We start from the raw sequence: 25,064 nt of genomic DNA, 5'->3' as shown, positions 1-25,064 counted from the left end.
TAGGCTAGGCGACTGTTTCACCACTTCCATCAAGGCCTGCTGAATCTCCAGGTTGCTAACCATTTCAAATCCCGTTCCCATACTTTCTACCTGGGACCACCTCCATTGGCAGTGTGAGGCCAACATGCAAACTGGGGGAAACAGCACCTCATATTTCACTTGGGTTTTCCACTTGAATTCTCCAATTTTAGGAAACAACCCACGCCTCATTCCTATCCCCTTCCACCTGTAACTTTCCTTCTGGTTTTATATCTCACTCCACCTCTCTCCTTATCTGTCACCTTTTTTGTCTCCTTTAGTCCACTTTTCATCCTAAGCCTTTAATCAGCCATCTGCCAATCCACCCACCCCCCCCACCTAACACTTGCCAGGCCTTGCCCCGCTACACCTCCTTTCCAGCTTACTCCCTCTACCACAATCCATCTGAAGATGGGTCCCAAACAAAATCATCGCTTACCCACGTCCTCCAGATATGCTGTCTGATCCACTGAGCTACTCCTGCATTTTATGTTCTATGTCACAATTCTGTCACAAAATCCATATTGAATCCTGCCACAAATAAGCTTCTGGTTGTGAATTATACAAATCCTATATCAGACATGCACAGAATGATATTATTTCTGCTTAACTCTTTTTTATACGCAGAGAATAATGTTTTTGAGGTGTGCCTGTCATTGGTCACCACATTTTAATAACACTGCTCCTTCCGAAAATGTTACTCCAGAGTGCAGCATGCCATTTTAGGCACAAGATCACAGAAAGCAGAATATTTTCAAAAATCTTTTTACTTACAATTTGTTCTTCATGTAGAGATTTGACATCTATGGAGGTTGTGGTAATACTAGAATTTCTGCAGCAATCTGAATTCAAAGAAAACAGAGGTGAGTTTAATGTACTCCACTATTCCCTCATTCCAAGCTTTCGCTTTTCTGCAGATACCGATATCTGCTGATGTTCCCTTCCCCAAGACTAATACATCGAAAAGGTTTCATATCAGAAACAACACAATAAGAATAATAGCTTGAGAATTGAAAACACCGTTCTTCTGTGGACTTCAAAATTCTCTCTGTACATCAATGCTGTTAAGGGTCGCTATTAATTGCATACTTTCCCCTTACATTCAACCACCTAAAGTGCAACACCTCACACTTGCTTAGATTAAACTCCACCTGCCATTTCTCTGTACATTTCTGAAGCTGATCCATTTTCTGAGGCATTTTCCACAGTCCACAAAAATGAATAAAACACAAAACGTGTCTTTCCATTATCTAGCCTCTTAATCCCCATTTTTTTTCTAGTAAGTTAAACCATGGCCTTTTTAGATTAATCAGATCATCTTCGAATAGTTTGGTCAGTATTGCCCATGCAAACAATACTATAAATAATTATTCGCACTTCTAGAACGATGCATCAAACATAATAGCCAATCATTATATTGCAAATGTGACTGTACCTCAAAAATAACTCACTGGGAGTAAAGGATTTTAACCCAAGGCTGTGGGGCCCCTCTTTCATTGATTGCATGTGTACGTGGGCTAAGGCCTAACCATACAAAAAATGCGGTATATACTCCTCCCCTCAATAGTATTCTATTTCAATCATCTATAAACTGGCCTGTTGATTTTGGCAAAAACAGTCTCATAAGATGACTAACTGGTACAGGAAGAGAACAAGACCACCTCTGATTTAGCAGATTCACAAAGGATTGCTGCAGTAGGTTTCATCTTGGGGAAAATAAATGTCAAATTTTCCTTTAGAAATAATCCTATATTATAATTCGGAATACCTGTTAATTTGTAATGCCTGTTATGGAACGTGGTTGACAAGGGATAATGAGACTGTGGTCAGGAAAAAGGCAGCAGCATATGCCATACATAGGATACTGGGATAAGTGAGTCCCTTGAGTATAATGGATGAAGTGGTATACATAAGGTAATCAAAAGGCCATGAGATATTGCTCGTAGATAAGATAAAGAAGAATCCTAAAAGATTCTGTAATTATATTGAAAGCGAAAGGGTAACTAGTGAGCGAGTCAGTACTTTTCATGTGGTAATCTACAGGTAGAGACAGGAGATGGGTAAGATCTTAAAATAATACTTCTCATCTGCATTTACTGTGGAACGAACAAGAAAAGCTATTGCATTCAAGGAAGAGAACAGCAATATCCAGAAACACATCTATGTTATGAAGAAAGAGGAATTGTTAGGATTGAAGCGCATAACGGTGGATATATCTGAGGCCCGACTGGGTGCATTCTCACTTGTTGTGGGAAGCATGGAAGGAGTTTGTTAACGTCCCGGCAGAAATTTTTGTACCTTTGTTAGCCGTGGATGAGGTACAAGAAAATTGGAGGAAATGTTTTACCTTTATTTAGGAGGGGTGCAAGGGAACGACAGACTAGTAAACCTGGCATTATTGGTTGTTTTAATTTATTTAATTCTTGTTTATTATATGTAAGTATGTGTATTGTAGATTGGTTTATGCATGATAACCAATGATAGTAGAATAACATCACTAACCCCACCCTACTGTACAATTTATATGAACACCCACTTCCTGCACTGCTCAGTCTCGGAAGTGGTCATGATGTTCTAGCAACTAACAACCTGCTGTACCGCTATAGTTTGAATACTGATTAAAGATGATCTTGGATTTCAGATGGTATTATTTAGTAATTTACATGGTGTCAGTCAACTTGGAGTATTCTGCTTCTGTATATCGGGTTTTATTTCTCTTTATCAGTTTGGTTTTTTGCTTTACGATGGCTCAATCTTGCAGAAAGCCTGCACAGCTTATCTTCGATTCCGACGTCGGCGAGCGATGGCTGACTTTTGAGATTGATTACCAACACTACATGAACATCGTCCACCGAAATGAACCAGACGCTGTCAAAGCTTCCCTTCTACTTAACCTTGCGGGTCCCGATGCCATGATAAGGGCTCGGACTTTTGAATATGCCCCTGAAGTTCGCGACGCCAACGACCAGGTAGTTACACCTGCAGAATCTGTAAACGATCCTAATGTTTTGCTGCGTAAATTTAGTGAGATACGTGACCTGCCGTCGAACCGCATTTTAGAGAGAGCCAAATTCTTTGCGAGACACCAGCTTCCTGATGAGCCGGTGGAGAAATTCAGTTGTGATTTAAGATACATGGCCCAGAGGTGCCGATTTGAGACAATGACTAATCAGCTGATAAGGGACAAATTGGTGTCTGGGATGAATGATCAAAAGCTACGATTAGAGTTGCTGCGGAATCCTAATTTAACACTCGATGAGGCCGCGCATGCCTGTCATTTGGCTGAGTTTGTCACTCCATTAAGCGAGCAGCGTGACACAGAAACAAAATCTATCAATTTGACTGGGTTCACCAGACCGCAAGCACCGACAGACAACAGAAGATTTACGACTGAGACCCCTCGACCGGCTAATCGGGGATTTGCTAATGAGCCTCCTAGGAGATGCCCTAACTGTAACTATCTCCACAATAAGCAAGACCCATGCCCTGCTTATGGGAAGTCTTGCAACTACTGCAAGAAAATGAACCATTTCTCTGCCGCTTGCAGGGCCCGTGGGAAGAGACCCTCGAGTTTAAAGCCTAATCTACACCTGCTACAACAAGACGAAACAATCTCTGCTTCTCAGTACCAGCTCGACTCGGCCCCCAAGGACAGTCCAATTAACTCACAAGGGGAGTCAACTGTGTATTCACTCCTGCACACAGCTGGTAAGATTCTCGATCCTACAGTTCTGATGTTGGTCAATAATAAAAGTTTCAAGGGCAAATTAGACACAGGAGCAAAAGTGAACGTAATGTCTGTACACCTCTACAACAAGATAAGAAGCAACGAGGCCTTGACTAAAGACAACTCCACTCTGCATGCTTACCGGGGGGGGATCCTGATTCCACTAGGAAGAACCACTTTTAAATGCGTGCTGAAAAAAGACTACAAGGATTCTGACCTTCTATGTTTTGAATTCTAACTCTGTGACTCTGTTGGGCATCCAAGCATGTCAGGACTTGGGGCTGATTTCCTTTGACCAGTCGGTCCACAAGCTACTGATATCAGTAGACCCGATAAAATAATACCCTGATCTATTCGATGACAAACTAGGCAAGCTGCCTGTGACCTACAAGATATTAATTGACCCCAATGTTGAACCTGTCATCCGCGCACCACATTGTGTGCCACATGCCATGAGAGACAGGATTGAGTCTGAACTAAAAAATATGGTCTCCTTAGGCGTGCTAGAAGAGATCAGTGAGCCCACAGATTGGGTCTCCACCATGGTTGCTACTTTCAAGAAGGATAAAGACGAGCTCCGCGTGTGCATCAATCCGAAAGATTTGAACTCTGCCATCAGGCGCCCGCACTATCCTATGAGGACTGTCGAAGACGTTGCGGCACAGATCGGACGAGCTACCGTATTTTCCATCCTCGATGCAAAGAGCTCCTTCTGGCTGGTACCGCTGGACGACGAGTTGTCAAACCTCACCACATTTGCCACTTCATTTGGCAGATTCAAGTTTCTAAGAATGCCATTCGGCCTCCCATGTGCCATCATCGTCGACGATATCTTGGTTTATGGCAAAGACACACCTGAGCACGACCACAACCGAAAGATTATCATGGACAGGGCACGTCAGATCAACCTGAAATTCAACCCTAACAAGTATAAATTCAGGTTTTCAGAGGTCACCTATGTTGATCATCTGTTCACTCCTGACGGTCTCAGGCTGGATCCAAAGAAACCTGCCACCATCCCAGAGATGCCTGCCCCCACCGATGTGCTTGGCCTGCAGCGATTCCTGGGTATGGTGAACTATCTTGGAAAATTCATACCAAACCTCAGAGAACTGAGTTCACCTCTGCGACAACTAACTAGAAAGGATACTACTTGGTTTTGGTTCCAGCAACACCAAAAAGCATTTGACGTTTTAAAATCGAAGCTGACCAGCGCACCAACCCTGACATTTTTCGACCTGAAGCGCCCTGTGAGTTACCTGCGATGTCTCACGTTTCGGGCACGGCGCAGCCTGCCTACAATCATCTGCCGACGGTGCTTTGCGCCCTGTCTCCTATGCCTCCCACACCATGACCGACACCGAATAGCGCTACGCGCAAATCGAGAAGGAGCTGCTAGCTGTTGTCTTTGCTTGTTCCAAATTCAAGGACTTTATCTTTGGCAACGTCTTCACGGTCGAGACAGACCACCAATCCCTCGTGACGATCCTCAACAAACCTATTCACGCAGCACCAGCACGTCTGCAGCGCATGATGATGCAGCTCCAGCGCTTTGACTTTGCACTTGTTTACAAAAAGGGTAAAGACATGCACGTTGCGGACACACTCTCTCGTGCACCACGGGCATCCAACGAACATCACCCCTACGAACGGGATGAGTTTATGGTTCTCGGCATTGACTTTGTTCCTACAAAACAACTGCGCCGCCTAGCCGACGCCACCCTCCAGATACTTTCATCCGTGATCAAAAGAGGCTGGCCAGACAGACAATCCAGCGTACCAACAGAGGTGCAGTCGTTCTTCTTAGTCCGCGATGAACTGGTAATACAGGATGGTGTCATAGTTAAGGGCCACAAAGTCGTGATCCCCTCATCGCTACGTGCCGAATACTACAAAGAGGCACATGGCGGTTACCCAGGAATTGATGTCACGCTGGCCCATGCACAGAACCTGCTCTATTGTCCCGGGATGGCCAAGTACATACGGGATAGTACAGCCTCCTGCCCCACTTGCAACGGCCTTGCACCACACCAGCAGAGACAACAACAACCTCCACCAGCTCTGCCCTGGACGTCGCTGGCGGCAGACATTTTCGAATGGCACGGTAAACACTATTTGTCCTGGTTGACTCCTATTCTAACTGGTTCGAACTCGACCTTCTGACCTCCATCACATCAGAAATGGTCATTCGAAAGCTAAAGAAACACTTTTCTATATTCAGCGCACCCGTCCATTTGCAGACCGACAACGGAAGAGTTTATCAGCCACGCTTTCAAACTCTTTGCCAACCGATGGAATTTCCACCATGTCACGAGCAGCCCTGGATACCCACAGAGTAACGGGCTCGCTGAACGAGCTGTCAGAAGCGCAAAACATCTAATGGAACGCGCACACCTCGCCAATTCAGACGTGTACCTCAATCTCTTAAATCTCAGGCACATTGCTAGACGGAACCATGGGCTCGCCGGCCCAGCGACTGATGTCCAGAACAACGAGACCTCCAATTCCGGATTGCCCAGTAGAAGCTGAGACCACAGGTGCTGTGCCAGCTACACTCCAAAAGTGTATCCAGGAGAAACACAACATTCAGAAACGGTCGCATGACAAGTCCAGCAAACCACTCAAACCTCTACTACCGGGCCAAGTCGTTCGTTTACAAACTTCCATGGAACATTCCCGTCTGGGTAGCGTTGTTGACCTGGCTGAAGAACCTCGATCCTACCTTGTGGACTATGATGGTACCATATACCGCAGGAGCCGCCAACACTTGCTTGCCGTGAAGGAACCACGTCCACCACTTCAGTTCCAGCCGTTTGCTGCCGTTCCTTCCACCAGCTCCAGCATGTCCCGTACCCCTCCACGACCGGAGACTATGACTAACCATGAAAATATCTCTCCTGCATGCTCCCCGTCGGTCACCACGGGTGTCCCCTGCTGCCATCTTGCTTCCGGGTTCACCACCTCCTTTTAATCTTTCTGGCGAAGAGGGAGAGGGCTTGGTCCATATGTGTTCGGGCCATATTAGTAAACCGCCTGATAGATATGGCGAATATAAATTCTTATGACACGTGTGCTTACTCTCCTCACTCTTTAAGGGGAAGGGTGTGGGTTGGTTTATGCATGATAACCAATCATAGTAGAATAGCATCACTAACCCCACCCTACTGTACGATTTATATTAACACCCACTTCCTGCACTGCTCAGTCTTGGAAGCGGTCATGATGTTCTAGCAACTAACAACCTGCTGTACCGCTATAATTTGAATACTGATTAAAGATGATCTTGGATTTCAGATGGTATTATTTAGTCAGTTACATGTATTGTGTATACAGGCTTGTTATGCTGCTGTAAGTAAGAATTTCATAGTTTCATTGTTGATACCTATGATAATTAAATCTTCTTGATTAAAGTTACTGGAAGTGATTCCAAGGAATAGTATGTATTTGTATTTGGAAAGGCGAGGACTGATTAGGAAGAGTGGGAGATCACATCTCACATCAGACTTTTTTTTTTTTTTAAGGTGACCAAGTGGATTAACGAACAGGGTGGTGGATATTGTTTGCAAGGGCTTTAGTAAGGCGGGCTGGTCCAGAATGTTAGAATACATGGGATCCAAGGCGAGATCACATCTTGGATTCAAAACAGGCTTGGAGGTCAGAAGCAGAGGGTACTCGTGGATGGTTACTTTATAGATCGGAGACCTAGTGTGCCACAAAGGTCAGTTCTGGGACCCTTATGGTTCATAATATACGTTAATGATTTAGAAGGGAATGTAGGTGGTACGATTACTCAGTTTGACATGACATCAACATTTGTGGTGTGGTGGACAATGAAGGAGGTTTAAGGTCTCAACAGAATCGAGATCAACTCAGATTCAGATTCAATTTTAATTGTCATTGTCAGTGTATAGTACAGAGACATCGAAATGCATTTAGCATCTCCCTAGAAGAGCAACATAGCAAATGATTTGAATAAATAATAATAAGTGTCCGGGGGGGGGGGGGGGGGGTGGTGATTGGCAGTCACCGAGGTACATTGTTGAGTAGAGTGACAGCCGCCGGGAAGAAGCTGTTCCTCGACCTGCTGGTTCGGCAACGGAGAGACCTGTAGCGCCTCCCAGATGGTAGGAGGGTAAACAGTCCATGGTTGGGGTGAGAGCAGTCCTTGGCGATGCTGAGCGCCCTCCGCAGACAACGCTTGCTTTGGACAGACTCAATGGAGGGGAGCGAGGAACCGGTGATGCGTTGGGCAATTTTCACCACCCTCTGCAATGCCTTCCGGTCGGAGACAGAGCAGTTGCCATACCATACTGTGATGCAGTTGGTAAGGATGCTCTCGATGGTGCAGCGGTAGAAGTTCACCAGGATCTGAGGAGACAGATGGACCTTCTTCAGTCTCCTCAGGAAGAAGAGACGCTGGTGAGCCTTCTTGATCAGAGTTGAGGTATTGTGGGTCCAAGAGAGGTCATCGGAGATGTTGACTCCCAGGAACCTGAAGCTAGAAACACGTTCCACCTCCGTCCCGTTAATGTGGATGGGGGTGTGCGTGCCGCCTCTGGACTTCCTGAAGTCTACAATGAGCTCCTTGGTCTTCTTGGAATTAAGGGCCAGGTTGCTGTCAGCGCACCATGCTGCTAAGTGCTGGACCTCCTCCCTGTAGGCCAACTCATCGTTGTTGCTGATGAGGCCAATCACCGTTGTATCATCTGCATACTTGATGATGGTGTTAGTACCATGTACAGGTGTGCAGTCATAGGTGAAAAGGGAGTAGAGGAGGGGGCTCAGCACACAGCCCTGTGGAACGCCGGTGTTCAGGGTGAGGGTTGAAGAGGTGTGCTTGTCTAACCTAACAGACTGGGGTCTGTTGGTTAGAAAGTCCAGTATCCAGTTGCAGAGGGAGGGGTCGATGCCCAGGTTACCGAGTTTGGTGATCAGCTTTGATGGTATAATGGTGTTGAATGCTGAGCTGTAATCGATGAACAGCATTCTTACGTAAATGTCTCTGTTGTCGAGGTGGGAGAGGGCGGAGTGAAGTGCCGTTGAGATGGCATCCTCCGTGCTCCTGTTCTTGCGGTAGGCAAACTGATAGGGATCCAGTGTGGGGGGTAGGCAGCTTTTGAGGTGTGCCAGGACCAGCCTCTCGAAGCACTTGGTGATGATGGGGGTAAGTGCAACTGGGCGGAAGTCGTTGAGGCTTGCCGCAGTGGAGTGTTTTGGCACTGGCACGATGGAGGTGGTTTTAAGGCAAGTGGGGACAACTGCTTGGGCAAGTGACAGGTTGAAGATGTCAGTCCAGACGTCTGTCAGCTGCGCAGCACAGGCCCTGAGCACGCGCCCGGGGATGCCGTCAGGGCCAGCAGCTTTACGTGCATTAGTCCTACTCAGTGCCACGTATACGTCGTAGGGGGTGAGTGTGAGGGGTTGGTGATCGGCAGGTAGCACAGCCTTGATGGCTGTCTCTAGATTGTCCCTGTCGAAGCGGCCATAGAAGTGATTAAGCTCCTCAAGGAAGGAGGCGTCGCTGGATGTGGGGGTGGTGTTGGAGGGTCTGTAGTCCGTGATGGCCTGGATGCCTTGCCACATGCGTCGGGGGTCGGAGTTGTTGTTGAAGTGCTCCTCAATCCTGAGCTTATGGCAGTGCTTCGCCTTCCTGATGCCCCTCTTCAGGTTAGCCCTGGATGAACTGTAGGCTCGAGCATCGTCTGACCTGAAAGCGGTGTCCCGTGCTTTCAGCAGTAGCCTGACCTCGCTGTTCATCCATGGGTTCTGATTCGGGAATATGGTCACCTGTTTGAGGGAGGTGACACTATTGATGGTGGAGTTTATAAAGTCCAGAACAGAGGATGTGTAGGAATCAATGTCCGTGTGGGAGTCAAGGGTGGCCTGGGCTGCAAACGCCTTCCAGTCAGTGTTTCCAAAACACTGCTGAAGTGTGAAGTCCGCTTCCTCTGACCAGACTTTTAACTGTCCTCACAGTTGGTTTAACTCGTCTGATGAGTGGGGAGTACTTAGGGAGCAGGAACAATGAGACGTGATCAGACTGACCAAGGTGGGGGAGGGGGATGGCTTTGTAAGCTTCAGCCATGTTGGTGTAGACTTTGTCCAGTGTCTTGTCTTCTCTAGTGGGGAAGGAGACATGTTGGTGGAATTTGGGGAGTACAGTCTTCAGGTTAGAGTGATTGAAGTCACCCGCAACAATGAAGGCTGCCTCGGGGTTGTGCGTCTGTTGATTGCTAATGGCAGTATGCAGCTCTTTCATTGCAAGCTTGGCATTAGCATCAGGAGGGATATAGGCTGCAGTCACAACAGTGGAGGTGAACTCTCTGGGCAGATAGAACGGTCTGCATCTAACCAAGAGGAACTCAAGGTTAGCTGAGCAGTGACTCTCGATGATGGTGGAGTCCGTGCACCATGCTTTATTTACATAAATGCACAGACCCCCCGGATAGTAGAGCAAGGAATGGCTGATGGAATTTAATCAGACAAGAACAAAGTGATGCATTTTAGGAAGTTAAATCAGGCCAGGACATAAAGTGACTGGCTGGGTCCTGGAGAGTGCCCTTAACAGTGAGATCTTGGGTACAAGTACATATTTCCCCAAAACTTGTCGCACAGGTAGAAAAGAGTGGTGAAGAAGACATATGAAATACCTGTCTTTATTGGCCAAGGCATTGTATATCGGAGATGGGCATCATTTTACAAATGTGTGCAGACCCGGTTGCCTGGCTATATGAATTATGTGATTAAGCTAGAGAAAGTACTGAAACGATTCACAGGAATATTGCCTGGACTGGAAGGCTAGTTACATGGAGATTAGATAAGTTGAACTGCAAGGAGGAGGCCGAGTGCTGACCATAAAGAGGTTTGTAAAATTCTGAAGGGTATAGTGTGGATAGTCTCAATCTGTTCCTCAGGGTAAGAGAATCTAAAACTAAATGCCATTAGTTCAAGGCCAAAGGGGGAAGATTTAACGTGTATCCCAGGGATAGGTTTTTGCACAGATCGCAGTGAGTATAATTGAATGATGTGCCAACGAAGGTAATAGAGGCAGGTACAATTGAAATATTTAAAATACGTTTGGATGGTTATACGAATGGGAAAGTCTTAGAGGGATATAGGCCAAAAGGCAGCAAATGGAATTAACATAGATGGGCAACTTGGTTGGCATGAACGTGCTACATAATGTGACTATTGCCCTTCACTGTTTCAACTCCATCCAACTGACACATGAGCTGAGGCACCTGGATGGGTAACCAGGCCAGTAATATTTCCTTGGAAAGGTTGTGTGCAATCTACACCGGATCATTGACACTAAATGATGTTCCGATACTGGGACTTTTTTAGCTCTAGCAACTTCCAAGAAATTAAGTACAAAATATTGTTTTATTCTGATGAAAGGTTATACAATTTTAATGTCAACACTTCATAACTTTACTGAAACTACAAAATGAAAATTGTACAGCCGAATAGATTTAGAAAATAGAAAAATGACCAGTGTTCTGTAGGTCCCTACAGATTTACATTATGACCACTGCTTTTCTTGTTTATGACCTTGAGATAAATGACATATTATGGTATAAGTACAGTTTATGAATGAAGCAGAATTTGACGACATAGTAAGTAGTGAACAGGAAAGGAACAGACTTCAGGAGAGTGGCAAAATGAGCAGGCACAAAGAATTAATGCAGATAAGCACAACCTGCTTGGGAGGCACAATAAGCTAAATTGTTGAATGTACTGGAATGGATCTGAAGGAAACATTTACTAACTTTGATAATGGCACAGCAATTTAGTAAGGAAGCTAAGAATTTAGAATACTTGGCTTTGTGACCTGGAGCAGCATTAAATGAGAAAAAAAAGTTGTGCTGAATTTTAACAAATTACTGGTTAGTCCTCTCCTAGAAAATCGCGTGCTAAGGTTCCGAAGGGCTGTCATGGTTTAGGCAAGTATAGAGATATCTAGCTGAATAATTTTAAGGATGAGGTACTTCAGTTATGTGGAAGGATGAGAAATGCTGACATTCTCGGAGCAGAGTTGCTCTGGAGACCAGACTCAAAATTAAAAAGACAGTGAGAGGACACCGAGATTGGTATTGGAAATGCTAATATGTTATGGCACTTTGAGATCAAGGAGGTGATGTTGGGACTCGTTGAAAGCATTAAGTGGATAAATCCTCAGTCTCTGAAGGAATCTTTCACACATTATTGAGAGGCAAGAGAGATTTCAGGAACTTTGGCAAAGAATTTATGTTCTCTAGCCACAGGCAAAGTCCTGGAGGAATCGAGGACCCGATTTTGTTCCTTTGTTTAACGGAAGTAGAGATATTCAAGGGTTTATAGGCTGGTGGACCTCATCAGGGACGCTATTGGAGAGAATTCGTCGGGCTTGGATTTACAAGTACTTGGAAGAGAATGGGCTAATTAGAGACAGTCAACGTGGCATTGTACACGGCAGTCATGTCTTATGAACGAGTTTTGAGGAGGTGATGGATAAGGGTAGGGCTGTGGATGTCTACATGGATTTTGGTAAGACATTTGATAATGTCTCTCATGATAGGCTGATCCAGAAGATTAAAATGGCATGATCCACATGGATAGACAAAAGTGCTGGAGAAACTCAGCGGGTGAAGCAACATCTATGGAGCGAAGGAAATAGGCAACATTTCGGGCCAAAACCCTTCTTCAGACTGATGTAGGGTGAGGGGGTGGGGGTAGAAAAGAAAGGAAAATAGGAAAAAGAAAAATTATCCACGTGGACTTGGGTGATTGGATTCAGAACTGGCTTACTCATAAAAGACAAAAGATTATGGTGGAAGAGAGTTATTCTGGCTGCAGGGCTATACGCTGGGACCTCTGTTTGTGATATATATCCTGGAATGCATTGCTAGAAGGTGGTGGTGGAGGCAGGTGCAGTCAGGACATTTAAGAGGGTTTTAAATAGGTACATGAATATGCAGCAAATCGAGGGATATGGTTCACGTGCTGGTGGAGAAGATTAGTTTAACTTGGCACGATTGTTAGCACAGACGCTGTGGGCTGCACTGCTCTAAGTTCCTGTGCAAGGAGTTTTCTTGGAACAGTGATGGAATTCAATCCCACAAGAACTTTCATGAAGGCAAGTAGACAAGGAGAAAGATGTAGATGGGAGAAAAGTGTGAAAGTGATTTGGGCAGCACTTTTAAAGTCAGCATAGGCATAATAGGGTGAAAAGGCTATAGTGTTGTTAGCTACGTGGATTTTATACCTCTTAACAATGACCTTGGTATCATGATGTACTGATGGATAATCAGAATCCTGACTCATTGTGATTGATCCTTTAAGCTTAAAGTGCTTATTTGAAATAAAACATTTCCATGAATATATTTTAGTGAACTAAAGGCAAGTTAAAATGTTCTTCTGTCATATTTACACTGCAAAGTAACAGTTATCAATTATAAAAGGACAATTTGGAATAGATAGGGTAAATGTACAAAGCCTTCCACACAGAGTAGGAGAATCAAAAACCGTATTGAAAGGTGAAGAGATTTAATAGGAACCCAAGGGGTAACTTTTTCTTTATACACAAAGGGCGGTAGGTATATGGAACAAGCTGCCAGAGGAAGTAGATGAGGCACGTAGTAGCATAATGTTTAAAACACATTTGGACAGGTACATAGCTAGGAAAGGTTTAGAAAGATATGGGCCAAACGCAGGCAAGTAGGACTAGTGTAGATAGGGCATGTTAGTCGGCAAAGGCAAATTGGACCGAAGGGCCCGTTTCCACATTGTATGACTTTATGACAACTTTATCATTATTATTGATTTGAATTTAAAACTTACCAAGATATGTAAAAAACACCACATACAGATTTTTCTTATATTAATGTGTCAGTGACACATTCTATAATCAGTGACTGGAGGTCAGTTGGTGTCAGTTAAGCGAAGTACCATATTTGAAATAGCAATATAACTATTTGCACCCCCCCCCCCCCAATTTTTTTTCTGATTATACGTCATTTACTATTTCTATGGCTCACTTGAAGGGTATGTCACCTGATAGGTCAAAGATCAGAGCCTTTTCTTCCTTTTGTATGCATGTACAAATGATTGGTCTGCATGAAGCAGCCTCTTTTCATAGAATTGTACAGCACAGAAGGCAGTACACAGATGACAGTCATTGGCCCATCATGTCCATGCTATTAACTTCACTCTTTAGTCCTTTCCCATAATTTTGCAAATATTTCCTTTTTAGTACATAAAATTATCTTAAAATCACTGAAATTGCAAGCACGATAAGTGGTATAATGGTAATGTTTTAAAAGCTTGGATGTTAATCTGGACACGAGTTCAAACCCTACCATTTCTTCTGGGGAAGTAAATTTGTCACTTCAAAATGTATTTAAATATGATTGAACTTTACTTATCCCGGTGGGAAATTGATCTGCCAACAATCATACAAACACAACATACATGAAACATAAAATTAAATAATAATAATAATGCATTTTATTCATGGGCACCTTTCAGAACACTCAAGGACACCTTACAGTTAAAACATGCAAATTACAAATATATAAATAAAATAAAACAAAAACAACAAATCCATGAATTTAATAGAAAGTGGAGTTACGTGGGATAGGCCGGTCTGAATAGGTGAGTTTTGACGGATGTTTTAAAGATGGGGAGAGCCTCTATGGTATGGATGGCTAGTGGGAGAGAGTTCCAGAGGCGAGAGGCAGAACGGCTGAAGGCTCTGAACCCCAGTGTGGGCAGGCAGGCAGATGGAGTCGAGAGCAAGGAGGAAGAAGAGGATCGGAGAGTTCGGGATGGAGTGTAAGGCTGGAGGAATTCAGAGGTATGGAGGAGCGAGATTGTGGAGTGCTTTGGTGAGGAGGAGATGTGGTATTGGACAGGGAGCCAGTGCAGTTGTTTGAGGATGGGAGTGATGTGTTCGGTGGATGGGGTTCTGGTAATAATGCTGGCAGCTGAGTTCTGGACCAATTGCAATTCATGGATGGACTTGTGGGGTAAACCAGAGGAGAGAGTTACAATAATCAATACGGGAAGTGACGAGGGCGTGGATGAGAGTAGCAGTGCTGTTAGGTGTGAGTGAATGGACGAAGACAGTGCATAGTGCGTAGGTGGAAGTAAGCAGGCCGAGTGAGATTATTGATGTTTTTTCAAAAGAAAGCGTGCTATCAAGGATGACACCCAGACTTTTGACCTGAGGGGAAGGAGGGACAATGGAATTGTCAATGGTGAGTGAGAAATTGGGACATTTAGAAAGGGTGGAATTGGAGCCAACAAGGAGAATTTCAGTTTTGTTACTGTTGAATCTGAGGAAGTTGTGAACAAACCAGGTTTTAATTTCCACTAGGGTACACAAAAATGCTGGAGAAACTCAGCGGGTGCAGCAGCATCTATGCAGCAAAGGAAATAGGCAACGTTTCGGTCCGAAACCCTTCTTCAGACGGTTTCCACTAAGCAGGAAGAGGGAGGGAAGAGGGAGGAAGCATGGAAGTGGGTTTGGTGTGCAGGTAGTGCTGGGTGTCATCCACGTAGCAGTGAAATTGAATTGTATTTCCTGAAAATAAAACAGGGGGAAATAGATACATTATAAAAAGGAGGGGGCCTAGGACTGAGCCCTGGGGAACACCACTGGTGACTGGGGAGGGTTGTGATTGGACATTTTTAAGTTGTACAAACTGAGAGCGGCCGAGAGAGGTATGATGTGAACCACGTGAGTGATGTGTTGATACCAATGGAGGCTAGATGATCGAGGATGATGTTGTGAGAGATGGTGTCGAAGGCAGCAGTCAAATCAAGGTGGATGAGTATGGTGAGAAAACGGGAGTTGGCAGCCATCAGCAGGTCGTTGGTTACCGTTATCTAATGCTGTTTCTGTGCTATGCAGAGGGCAAAAAACAGATTGAAATTGTTCAGAGGTTATTGCTGATGAGGTGATTGTGAGCCTGTGCAGAGACTGTTTTTTCTAGTATTTTAGAGATAAATGGTAATTGGTCGGAAATTATTTAGATTGTTGGGATTTGTTGGGTTTCTTAAGTACTGGAGTTATTGCAGCGGTTTTGAGAGAGGAAGGAACATGAACAGCAATAAGGGAGGAGTGGATGATGTTAATTATGAAAGAGGAGAGGGAAGGTAGACAGGTTTTAACTAAGTGTGTGGGGAGGAGGTCGAGCTGGAACGGAATGATTTTGATTTTCGGATGAAATCAGATATTTCAGTAACAGTTGGGAGTTGAAAACTAGATAATAAAGAAAGGGGGGGGGCAGAAGGAGGATGGAGTGCACTATTATCCGTATTAGATAAAGAGGGGAGCTGTTTGTGAATGTGAATGTTTTTCAATTTTGGTTTTGAAAAAGGACATAAAACTATTACATTGAGAAGTTAAGTACAAATGGGATGGAAGAGTATAAGGTGGTTGTGAGATCACGTTAATTGTGGAAAACAGGGCTCGAGTGTTCCCTTCGCCAGATGAAATTAAATTAGCATACTATATGGATTTAGCTGTAGATCCTTATAGTGCAGTATGTGCAAGTCCGTTTTTTTTTGTAGAGACATTCCAGGCGACGTCCTTTTATTTTTAGCTGATGTAGAGCAGGTGCGTACCAGCAGAGCTCGAAATTAACGGTTACCCGGCTGCCAATGACCACCCAAAGTGCCGCCGGGCAACCGAAACGCCGAGTCATTTTTCCTGGCTTGGCACTGCAGATACAGGTTTATACCGAAGAGAGACACAAAAAACTGGAGTAACTCAGCGAGTCAGGCAACATCTCTGGAGAAAAGCAACGTGATGTTTCGTGTCGGTGACAGCTGGGGAAAGATATTAGGGGCGCGGTGATGAAGGATCGGAGCGAATGACGGGACCTGCACAGCGACCGCGACAGAGGCTCCATCTCCTCCTCCTCCTGCACTCCGCCTGCCCTCATAGCGGCCGCTGCCCACTACTCTGCCAATGGCGCTTTCAAAACAAACCATCTTGCATGCCGAGGCCGGGAGGAGGGAGGGAGGGGGAGGCCTCCTTTCGCTGTCTGAAGCAGCTGATCCTATAGATATAGTGTAGATCAGTGCATGTTCCTTTAACCATAGTGACCTCCCGTATTACTAACCACTCCCCATTGTCTCCAGTATAATTGTAGTATTAATTGTAGTAAATAAATAGTTACAGTAAAAGACTTGTGTGTGCAGTAAGTCATTTTACATATAGGATCTTTGAGCTGCACCTCTCGGCCCAGCACCTTGCTGTTCGCTGGCGGAGGAAGGGGGGCGGTGGCGAGGAGATCCCAACCGCCTCCCCCTTTGGCGGCGGCACTTGGCGGCAGACAGGGATGGCCAAGGCAGCGGGGCGATGTTGTCCGAGGAGTGCTGACCTTCCTTCCTCCCCACCTCTCTCTCTTGTACGCCCCCTCCACTTATACTGAGCCCCTCCTCTCCATCCCGCTCTGATCCCCATTCCTGCCTTTCCGTCCTCCCCGACATCACCTTGGCCCCACCCCCTATCTCTTCCCCCCCCCCCCCATCTATTCATCCTGCGCTGATCACCTCGCATTGATTCTCCTGCCACTTCCCATCCATCCTACATTGGTCCCCAAATTCATCCTGTACTTACCCCCTTCCCACCCATCCTGCAATACTCCTCCATTCATCCTGCACTGATCCCCCCCCCCCATTCATCCCGTACTGACCCACACTCCATTTACCCTGCACCGATCTCCCCCCATCCATCCTGTAGTGATCTCCCCATTCATCCTGTACTGATCCCCATTCATCCTGTACTGATCCCCTCATTCATCCTGCACTGATCCCCTCGTTCATCCTGTACTGATCCCCTCGTTCATCCTGTACTGATCCCCCCATTCATCCTGCGCTGACGCCCCCCCCCCCCCCCCCCATTCAAGAAGAATGGGGGGGGGGGGGGGGGGGGGGGGAAACAGTCTCAAGAAGAGTCTCGACCCGAAACTTTGCCTATTTACTTTGCACCATAGATGCTGCCTCACCCGCTGAGTATCTCCAGCAATGTCTACCCCCATTCATCCTGTACTGATCCCCCACATTCATCCTATACTTATCCTCCCAACCATCCTGTACTGATCCCCCCCCCCCATCCATCCCGTACTGATCCCCCCCCCATTCAACACCACTGACATACCACGCGCTCTCCCGTTACAATTTTACATACTCCAACCAACATGTACTAATTCACCCGCTTCAATCCATCCATTCCGCATCGATTATGCGTTTCGTTGTCTCTGTACTGTACACTGACAATGACAATTAAAATTGAATCTGAATCTGAATCTGAATTACCTTCTCAACCAACCCCCCTTCCCCCCCTATCTATCCCACCCCCCCTCAATCACACTCCCCCCCCCCCCCCCCCCTCCCTATTGTGTTGGAAATGTCTTCAGAGCGAACATTGACTATGTTTGTTAACGGAATGCAATCAAATGTGTTTTAATTCCCAATATTATTATTTGTTTTAGTCCATAAAGATGGATTAATTAAATTGTGAACACGTGAAACATTAAAACCGCAGTGTTCGATTGTCATTGCTACCGTTGACACGTTATTACAGAATTAATTTTAACGGCAAATCAATGCTCTTAATATGGAGTATCAGTACTGTAGTTATTTAATGAGCAAGATTCACAACTATACGTTGGATTTATCCAGGTTTTACTTCTACAGTCGGTCATATATATCACCAATTTGGTCACGAGATATTTCAGTTGAAATTTTAACGTTAATTCTGAAGTGGGAATGATGGAAACAGCGTTTATCAATAATTTTCAAAAAAATCTGGTGCATACAAACTGGGTATCTTCATTACTGTTCACAAAACGGACATCTAATCTGAATGTCCGGTAATGTGGCGTTTTGACACCTTTAAACATATTACCAAAAGAACATTTGCTGCAGTTATGTCCTTTGGCCATCTCTTGTCAGTTATGTAATGTTTAACCTGTCAGATAGGTATAGTCGGTTTTAACAGCTATTATCATAAAATGCCTTTTAGAAATTTCCTTGCAACCAGTATATTTTGTTATGGATAAATTATGTAGCAAAAACGACCCATGCTATGGCCATGTCATGGTAATCTTCGGTCCTTCACAGAAAACATGCTTGCATCAATCTGTAGTGTGCATGGTTAAGCATATATGTTACCATGGTCCAGGATTTATTGACACAGGTTGATCATACGCTGAATAATCCAACCACATTTTTGTTTGGAAGTGGAAAGAACTAATAGAAATTGCATTAATTGCAATGTGTAAAAAGAGTTGCGATACTGTATTATAATTTTGCTGCATGTCATTGTAGTATATATCATGTCTTGATTGGTGAATATGTTTAGTTTGTGACTTTATTTGAAGCAGAAATAATATGTGAATGCTTCATTGAGCATAATTCCGACTGGTAACTCCGCACTTCGTCCGAGCACATTATCGTACGCGTCATGCAAACCGTCTTAAATGACCACCTAAACTGTCATTTGACAACCTAAAAAGCTGCCAAGGTTGCCCGGCTGTCAACAGGGAAAAAAAGTTAAATGAGAGGTCCAGGGGGCAGAGTAAAAGAAACAGCCCGGGTTTTCATAGGAGCAAGAGTGTCCAGGAGATTGTTAAGTCTATCATTGTAATGCAAAACCAGATCATCAGTGTTGCCTAATTTATCTATACCGAGGAGATTGTTAATTCCAACAGAGAGAGTAGGTAGATCAATATTCTTGATGTTACGAAATGAGATGGAACGAGACTGGTTTGTTTTGGGTAAGTTGACATTAAAAGAAATGAGCTAATGATCAGAGATGGGCAGATCAGATGCTGTATAGGTAAAAGGGGTTAAACCAGAGCAGTAAGTTAGGTCCAGGATGTGACCTTTGTTGTGTGTGGGAAGGTCAATGTGTTGCTGTAATCCAAAACTGTCTAGAGTTAAAGAAAATTTCCTTGTAAGAGTGCAGCTGATATTGACCATGTGAATATAACGATCACCCAGTATTATGACATTTGGGGACATGGAGCAAATGGATGTTAAAAAGGAAGAAAAATCATTTTAAAATATATTATTGGGCTTGGGTGGGCGATAGATAGTAGCCAAAACAGTAGGGACGGGTTCACTGATTTGTAGGATTATGGATTCGACTGAGTTGTGGGCAGAGACAGTGACAGTGACAGGAGACACTCTCCACTTGTCATTGTAGAGCATTGCGACACCGCCCCCTGCGATTGACAGGTATAAACAAACTCAGGTGGGACAGCCTCGTTGAGCTGTGTGTAGTCATTCTGACGCTGCCAGGTTTCAGTCAGGCACAAGAAGTCGAATTTGTTGTCCTGTAAAAGATCGTAGACCAGGGGACCCTTGTTGGCGAATGAGCAGACGTTGAACAGCCCGACGGAGACGCTGGTGTTGCCGAGATTAGCACTAGCCGACCTGGCTAAGTTAGTTAGCACATCGTGTTTAACAGCACCATGGTGCTTTCTCGGGGGAAGAGGTGATGATGACCATAAGGATCTTATTGGCTTTGTGTCATCAATGTTGAATCACGGTGGATATATTTCCGACGATAATGACGAGCCAGATCCAGGTGAGGATGTAACACCGGGGGTGGGTCGGACAGGTGGGGTCGCAGCTGGAGAAATTCATCCACCGAGTATTGGAGAATCAGTGTAACAGGATCAAGTATGGATGAGAGTGTGATCCAGACAAGCACAGTCCATAAAAACAAGCTGTTAATCCTCATTGTGGCCAGCAATTTATCCAAATGCCGGCGGCTGGAAATAGGAGCAGCAAGTAGTGGATCATGAGCTCCAGCAACCAAAAGACAAAGGGAATAACAGTCAATATATGCAGGTTATTCCATTAAAGTCAGCAGACAAGTTGCTGACGTGTGTTGCCAGATAGATTCCCTGCTCAAATTGCGATAAGAAGTAGTAGGAACAGAATAATACATAATTCGTAGAGAGAGCAGCGGCAGCTAATCGCGCAGCGTTCACTCTCACTTCCATTTTAAAGTGACGAGTGGAAAGGATTGGGGATGTGCAAAGTTGGGGGGGGGTGCTTCAGTCTACTCCATGACAGAAGGGGGAGGAGCTGTACAGTTTGATGGCCACAGGGAAGAAGGATCTATAGCAGGAATGCTAACCTTGAAGCCAATGAACTATCAGTACAACCTTTTCTGGCTCAGTAATGCCTTTTAATGAAAGAAATCAGCAACTTTTACCATGTGGCATGTAAATTACGTCAGACTAATCAATGCAGTTGATTTCCAACTTTTGAAATGGTCGAGCAAGGCACGCGATTCAAAGTGAAATTAAGGATTGATAGTACGTGCTGGCCATATCAATAAAGTGCAGACACAGTGAACAAAATAGAAATCTGCAGTTCATGTCTCTATATTTAACCAAATACTCTTTTAAAACTAATTATCCTACTACCTGTATCCTGAGTCAATAGTTTTGCCACAGGAAACAAGTTCTGACTCCATCAAACATTTCCATCAAATTATCTCCGCTCTAAGAATCTTTTCTCTAAGTATACCATCAGCCGTAACCGTACTATGTAACTGAAGTCCTATAAACTTGATGTTATTCCAGTAAATCTGCAGTATCTTTAGGCCATGGCAAAATGTGTCAGCTACAGCCTTGTCAGCATTTTATGAGGTTTTATTATAGAAACATAGAAAAATAGGTGCAGGTGTTGGCCATTCAGCCCTTCGAGGCAGTACTGCCATTCAATATGATCATGGCTGGTCATCTAAAATCTGTACCCCATTCCTACTTTTTCACCATATCCCTTGATTCATTTAGCTCCAAGTGCTTAATCCAACTCGCTTGAAAACGTCCAGTGAATTGGCCTCCACTGCCTTCTGTGGCAGAGAATTCTAGATTCACAACTCTCTGGGTGAAGAGGTTTTTCCTCATCTCAGTCCTAAATGGCCTACCCCTTATTCTTAAACTGACCCCTGGTTCTGGACTTCCCCAGCATAGGAAATATTTTTCCTGCACCAAGCCTGTCGAATCCTTTAAGAATTTTATATTTTTCTATAAGATCTTCTCTCATCCTTCTAAATTCCAATGAATACAAGCCCAATCGGGGTGGAAGATTGCAACCTCTGTTATGACGAATGCAATCAACCCGGCGTGCACAATCAAATAGAACACGTTGTCCTTCAACTTTAGGCTGTGCACTCCATTCGCAAGAAGAAGAAGCAGCCCTGTCGACCCATTCTTTCATCATATGTCAGTCCCACCATCCCGGGAATTAACCTGGTGAACCTACGCTGAAACTGCTTTGTGCTTGATACCTTTATTTCCTAAAGATCTTTAAACTTAGTCTGTCAGAAAGTCAGCACTCTTTAAAATGGCACGATTTATTTACTGAACCAGAAAAGGTTGTGGAATCAATGGTCATGGCCCAAGGGTGGCTGGAGTGCAGGTAAGGGTCAGCAGTGGCAGGCGCGACTTGAAAGCAGCCAAAGAAGCTGTGTGGGCCGACAGTGGCAGCAGTAGGTCCAGCCTGGAAATGGCACGAGCCATGGTGGTGTGGGGGCAGCCGGGGCTGCGACCAGCCGGGGAAGATGGTGTGTACAGCCATCGGCAGGTCCCTCCACTATAACTGAAATCGATTATAAAGAAGTTTGTTAAAATGAAGTTTTACTGTATATTAAAAACAGACTAATGGAAGAGTAGTGAAGATGTGTGAAGAGTATTATTAAAGTGAAAATAATTTTATATACAGGTTTCCGTAGCATTATTATGAAATTCTGCCCTGACATTATAAAATAGATCTGAAAGACAACTCGACAACTCAGTTTTATTACTGCATGGTGAGTAAATGTTGACACATTTGTTCAAAGTAAATTGAATGCTGTTATTTTTGTTTCAAGGTTTAGCACATACAACTAAACTCCGGATATTATCACCATTGAGTCCACTGATGTCTATAAATGGAAAATACTTTTGATATTTGGCAACAGCACTTGTACGTGAAGTGTACATTAACAGTTAATCATAGAAGACGACAATGGCTAACAACATTGTATAGTAATGTGTGTCAAAAATACCAATTTTAACTGGATACTTGCTTTTTGTATGATAACCAAATTTGGATGCAATTTATTTTCTCATAATGTCACTAAAACTATTTTATCATGCTTCACAATATACATAACTAGTTTATATAACATCTCGGAAATGTTATGCCATATTGGTGATGTTTTTAGTATGTAGATAAGTGCCATGTGAATACTATTATTTGGCCAGATCACTACATTGAAATATTTAAAAAAATCTTGGATATATAAACTTACACAAAGTAATTTGCCTTTTTCACAAATAATCACATTTCAACAAAATGAGACGATTATTTCTATGGTAAAGCAGATACATTATGTATGAGGCTCCTATGTGATTTGCACCGATTATTTAAATCTCAACCATAGGTAGACAAAAATGCTGGAGAAACTCAGCGGGTGAGGAGCGAAAGAATAGGTGAAGTTTCGGGTTGAGATCCTTCTTCAGACTGAAGAAGGGTCTCGACCCGAAACGTCAACTAGTCCGTAGCTCCATAGATGCTGCCTCACGCGCTGAGTTTCAACAGCATTTTCGTCTACCTTATCAGTCTGAAGAAGGGTCTCGACCCGTCACCTATTCCTTCGCTCCATAGATACTGCCCCACCAGTTGAGTTTCTCCAGCATTTTTGTCTACCTTCGATTTTTCCAGCATCTGCAGTTCTTTCTTAAATAAATCTCAACCATAATCAGTTGTAATGGGTTGGCACTTATGTGTCGTACACCCACACAAAAATTTGGGTGCAATTGCCCATCTAATGTACCATATCGAAATGAATAGACTGACCAACCTGCTAAATTACTGACCTGTATTTTTTGTGGAAAGGTGACCGTCAGGAAGTGAGCAACAGGTTTCTCCAACACATTCCTTGGATCTTTCTGATTCAGGTGGGGAACCCTAAATAAACATTATTTTTGTATGACTTAATTTAGAAAATCACTATAATTAATACACAATCCATTTGGACATATGCAAAATTTACACATACAGTTAAGAGTTCATTCGACCCAATGCAACAGAGCTACATTTTGCAGGCACAATTCAGAACTATTCTGCTGTTAACCAGTCAGTGTACTTGGGAGTCAACAGATTCTTGAACTCAGCAAACAGTTCCCCAGCTACTTCTATAACTTTATAGCAGCTGTGCCTTTCTGTAGCAAACAAATGAAAATGATAAATGGCACTGGGTAGTGTTGTTTCGAAGAGGACTCACTTTGCCATTGTCCAGTGCTTATTGCGACTGTACTGCTTCTCTGCAGTACAATCACAGGTACAATATTGCAAAGATCCAGACGGGAGCATGTAAAACTGCTTCTTCACCTCCAGAATCACCAATCTTGATGTAATCAGGCAAATTCTGAAAAGAATTAGTTTTTTTGTGAAGTTGCTCTGCTTTGAAGTATCCCATCACTATTGTTTATTTACTGAGGGCTTAAACACATACTATCACAATTAGTGATCATCTTCCTGAAGAGATGGGAAAGTGGTGGTTGGTGGGGGAAGGGTGTGAGGAGGGTAGGAAGACAAAAGAGGGAGAATAATCTATCTTGGGGCTTGTGACCCCATCAAGAAGCTTCATCCAACAATGGAAACCAGAACCAAACCATCCTTTACAATTATCTGGAATCAATGTCCTGCAGAGCATTGGTAAGAGGCCAATCATCTCATCCACTAATTGAATCTGGTGGTCTAGACAGCAAAAATAAGTTTATTTGCATTGAAATAACTCCTTTTGTTTTTAAACAAATAATTGAAGGGTTGGATGTCCTAATACGATCAGCCATGATCATATTGAATGGCGGTGCAGGCTCGAAGGGCCGAATGGCCTACTCCTGCACCTATTTTCTATGTTTCTCTCTAATATACTCCACACATATTAAAAATCATCTAAACCTTGCCACTCTATGTTTACACTCTAGCTTGAAATTATTCCAAACTTGGAAGAACACTTCAAAGAAGACACATGATTAACTGAATGTAAAAGGACAATCAAATGGAGATATAGGAAAGTTTTCAACATAATAATGGTTACCCTTTTGAAAGCAGAACTTGGCACAAGATTGCGGTTGGATAGAAAGCTGTATAACCTATCCATCTTGCTCAAATCCTACATTGTGCCTACAACATGTTTTGAAGTACAGCACTGCATTTCCGGGTACACTTCTTCCTCACCTTCACTTTTAATTTTTTTTAAAAAGGAAAATGTTATTGAAATTTGCATTTTGGTACATCTGTTCAATTTGTTGAT

General features: G+C 43.9%; 1 protein-coding gene across 2 annotated transcripts in view; it reads right to left on the bottom strand.

The window, feature by feature from the left end:
• LOC129701657 (uncharacterized protein KIAA0232-like) overlaps positions 1-25,064 on the bottom strand; it is a 75,294-nt gene that overhangs the window by 4,215 nt on the left and 46,015 nt on the right. For both annotated transcript variants that reach the window (XM_055642988.1, XM_055642989.1), the window contains exons 3-4: positions 23,623-23,713; positions 793-860 (exon numbers count right to left, since the gene is read on the bottom strand). In XM_055642988.1, coding sequence (XP_055498963.1) covers positions 793-860; positions 23,623-23,713 — 159 coding nt within the window. The remainder of the gene's footprint in view (positions 1-792; positions 861-23,622; positions 23,714-25,064) is intronic.

Source organism: Leucoraja erinacea, chromosome 11 (genome assembly GCF_028641065.1).
Source record: "Leucoraja erinacea ecotype New England chromosome 11, Leri_hhj_1, whole genome shotgun sequence".
Taxonomy (NCBI): domain Eukaryota; kingdom Metazoa; phylum Chordata; class Chondrichthyes; order Rajiformes; family Rajidae; genus Leucoraja; species Leucoraja erinaceus.
Note: the sequence above shows the minus strand (reverse complement) of the source record. Positions and strands in the feature narration are given on the sequence as shown.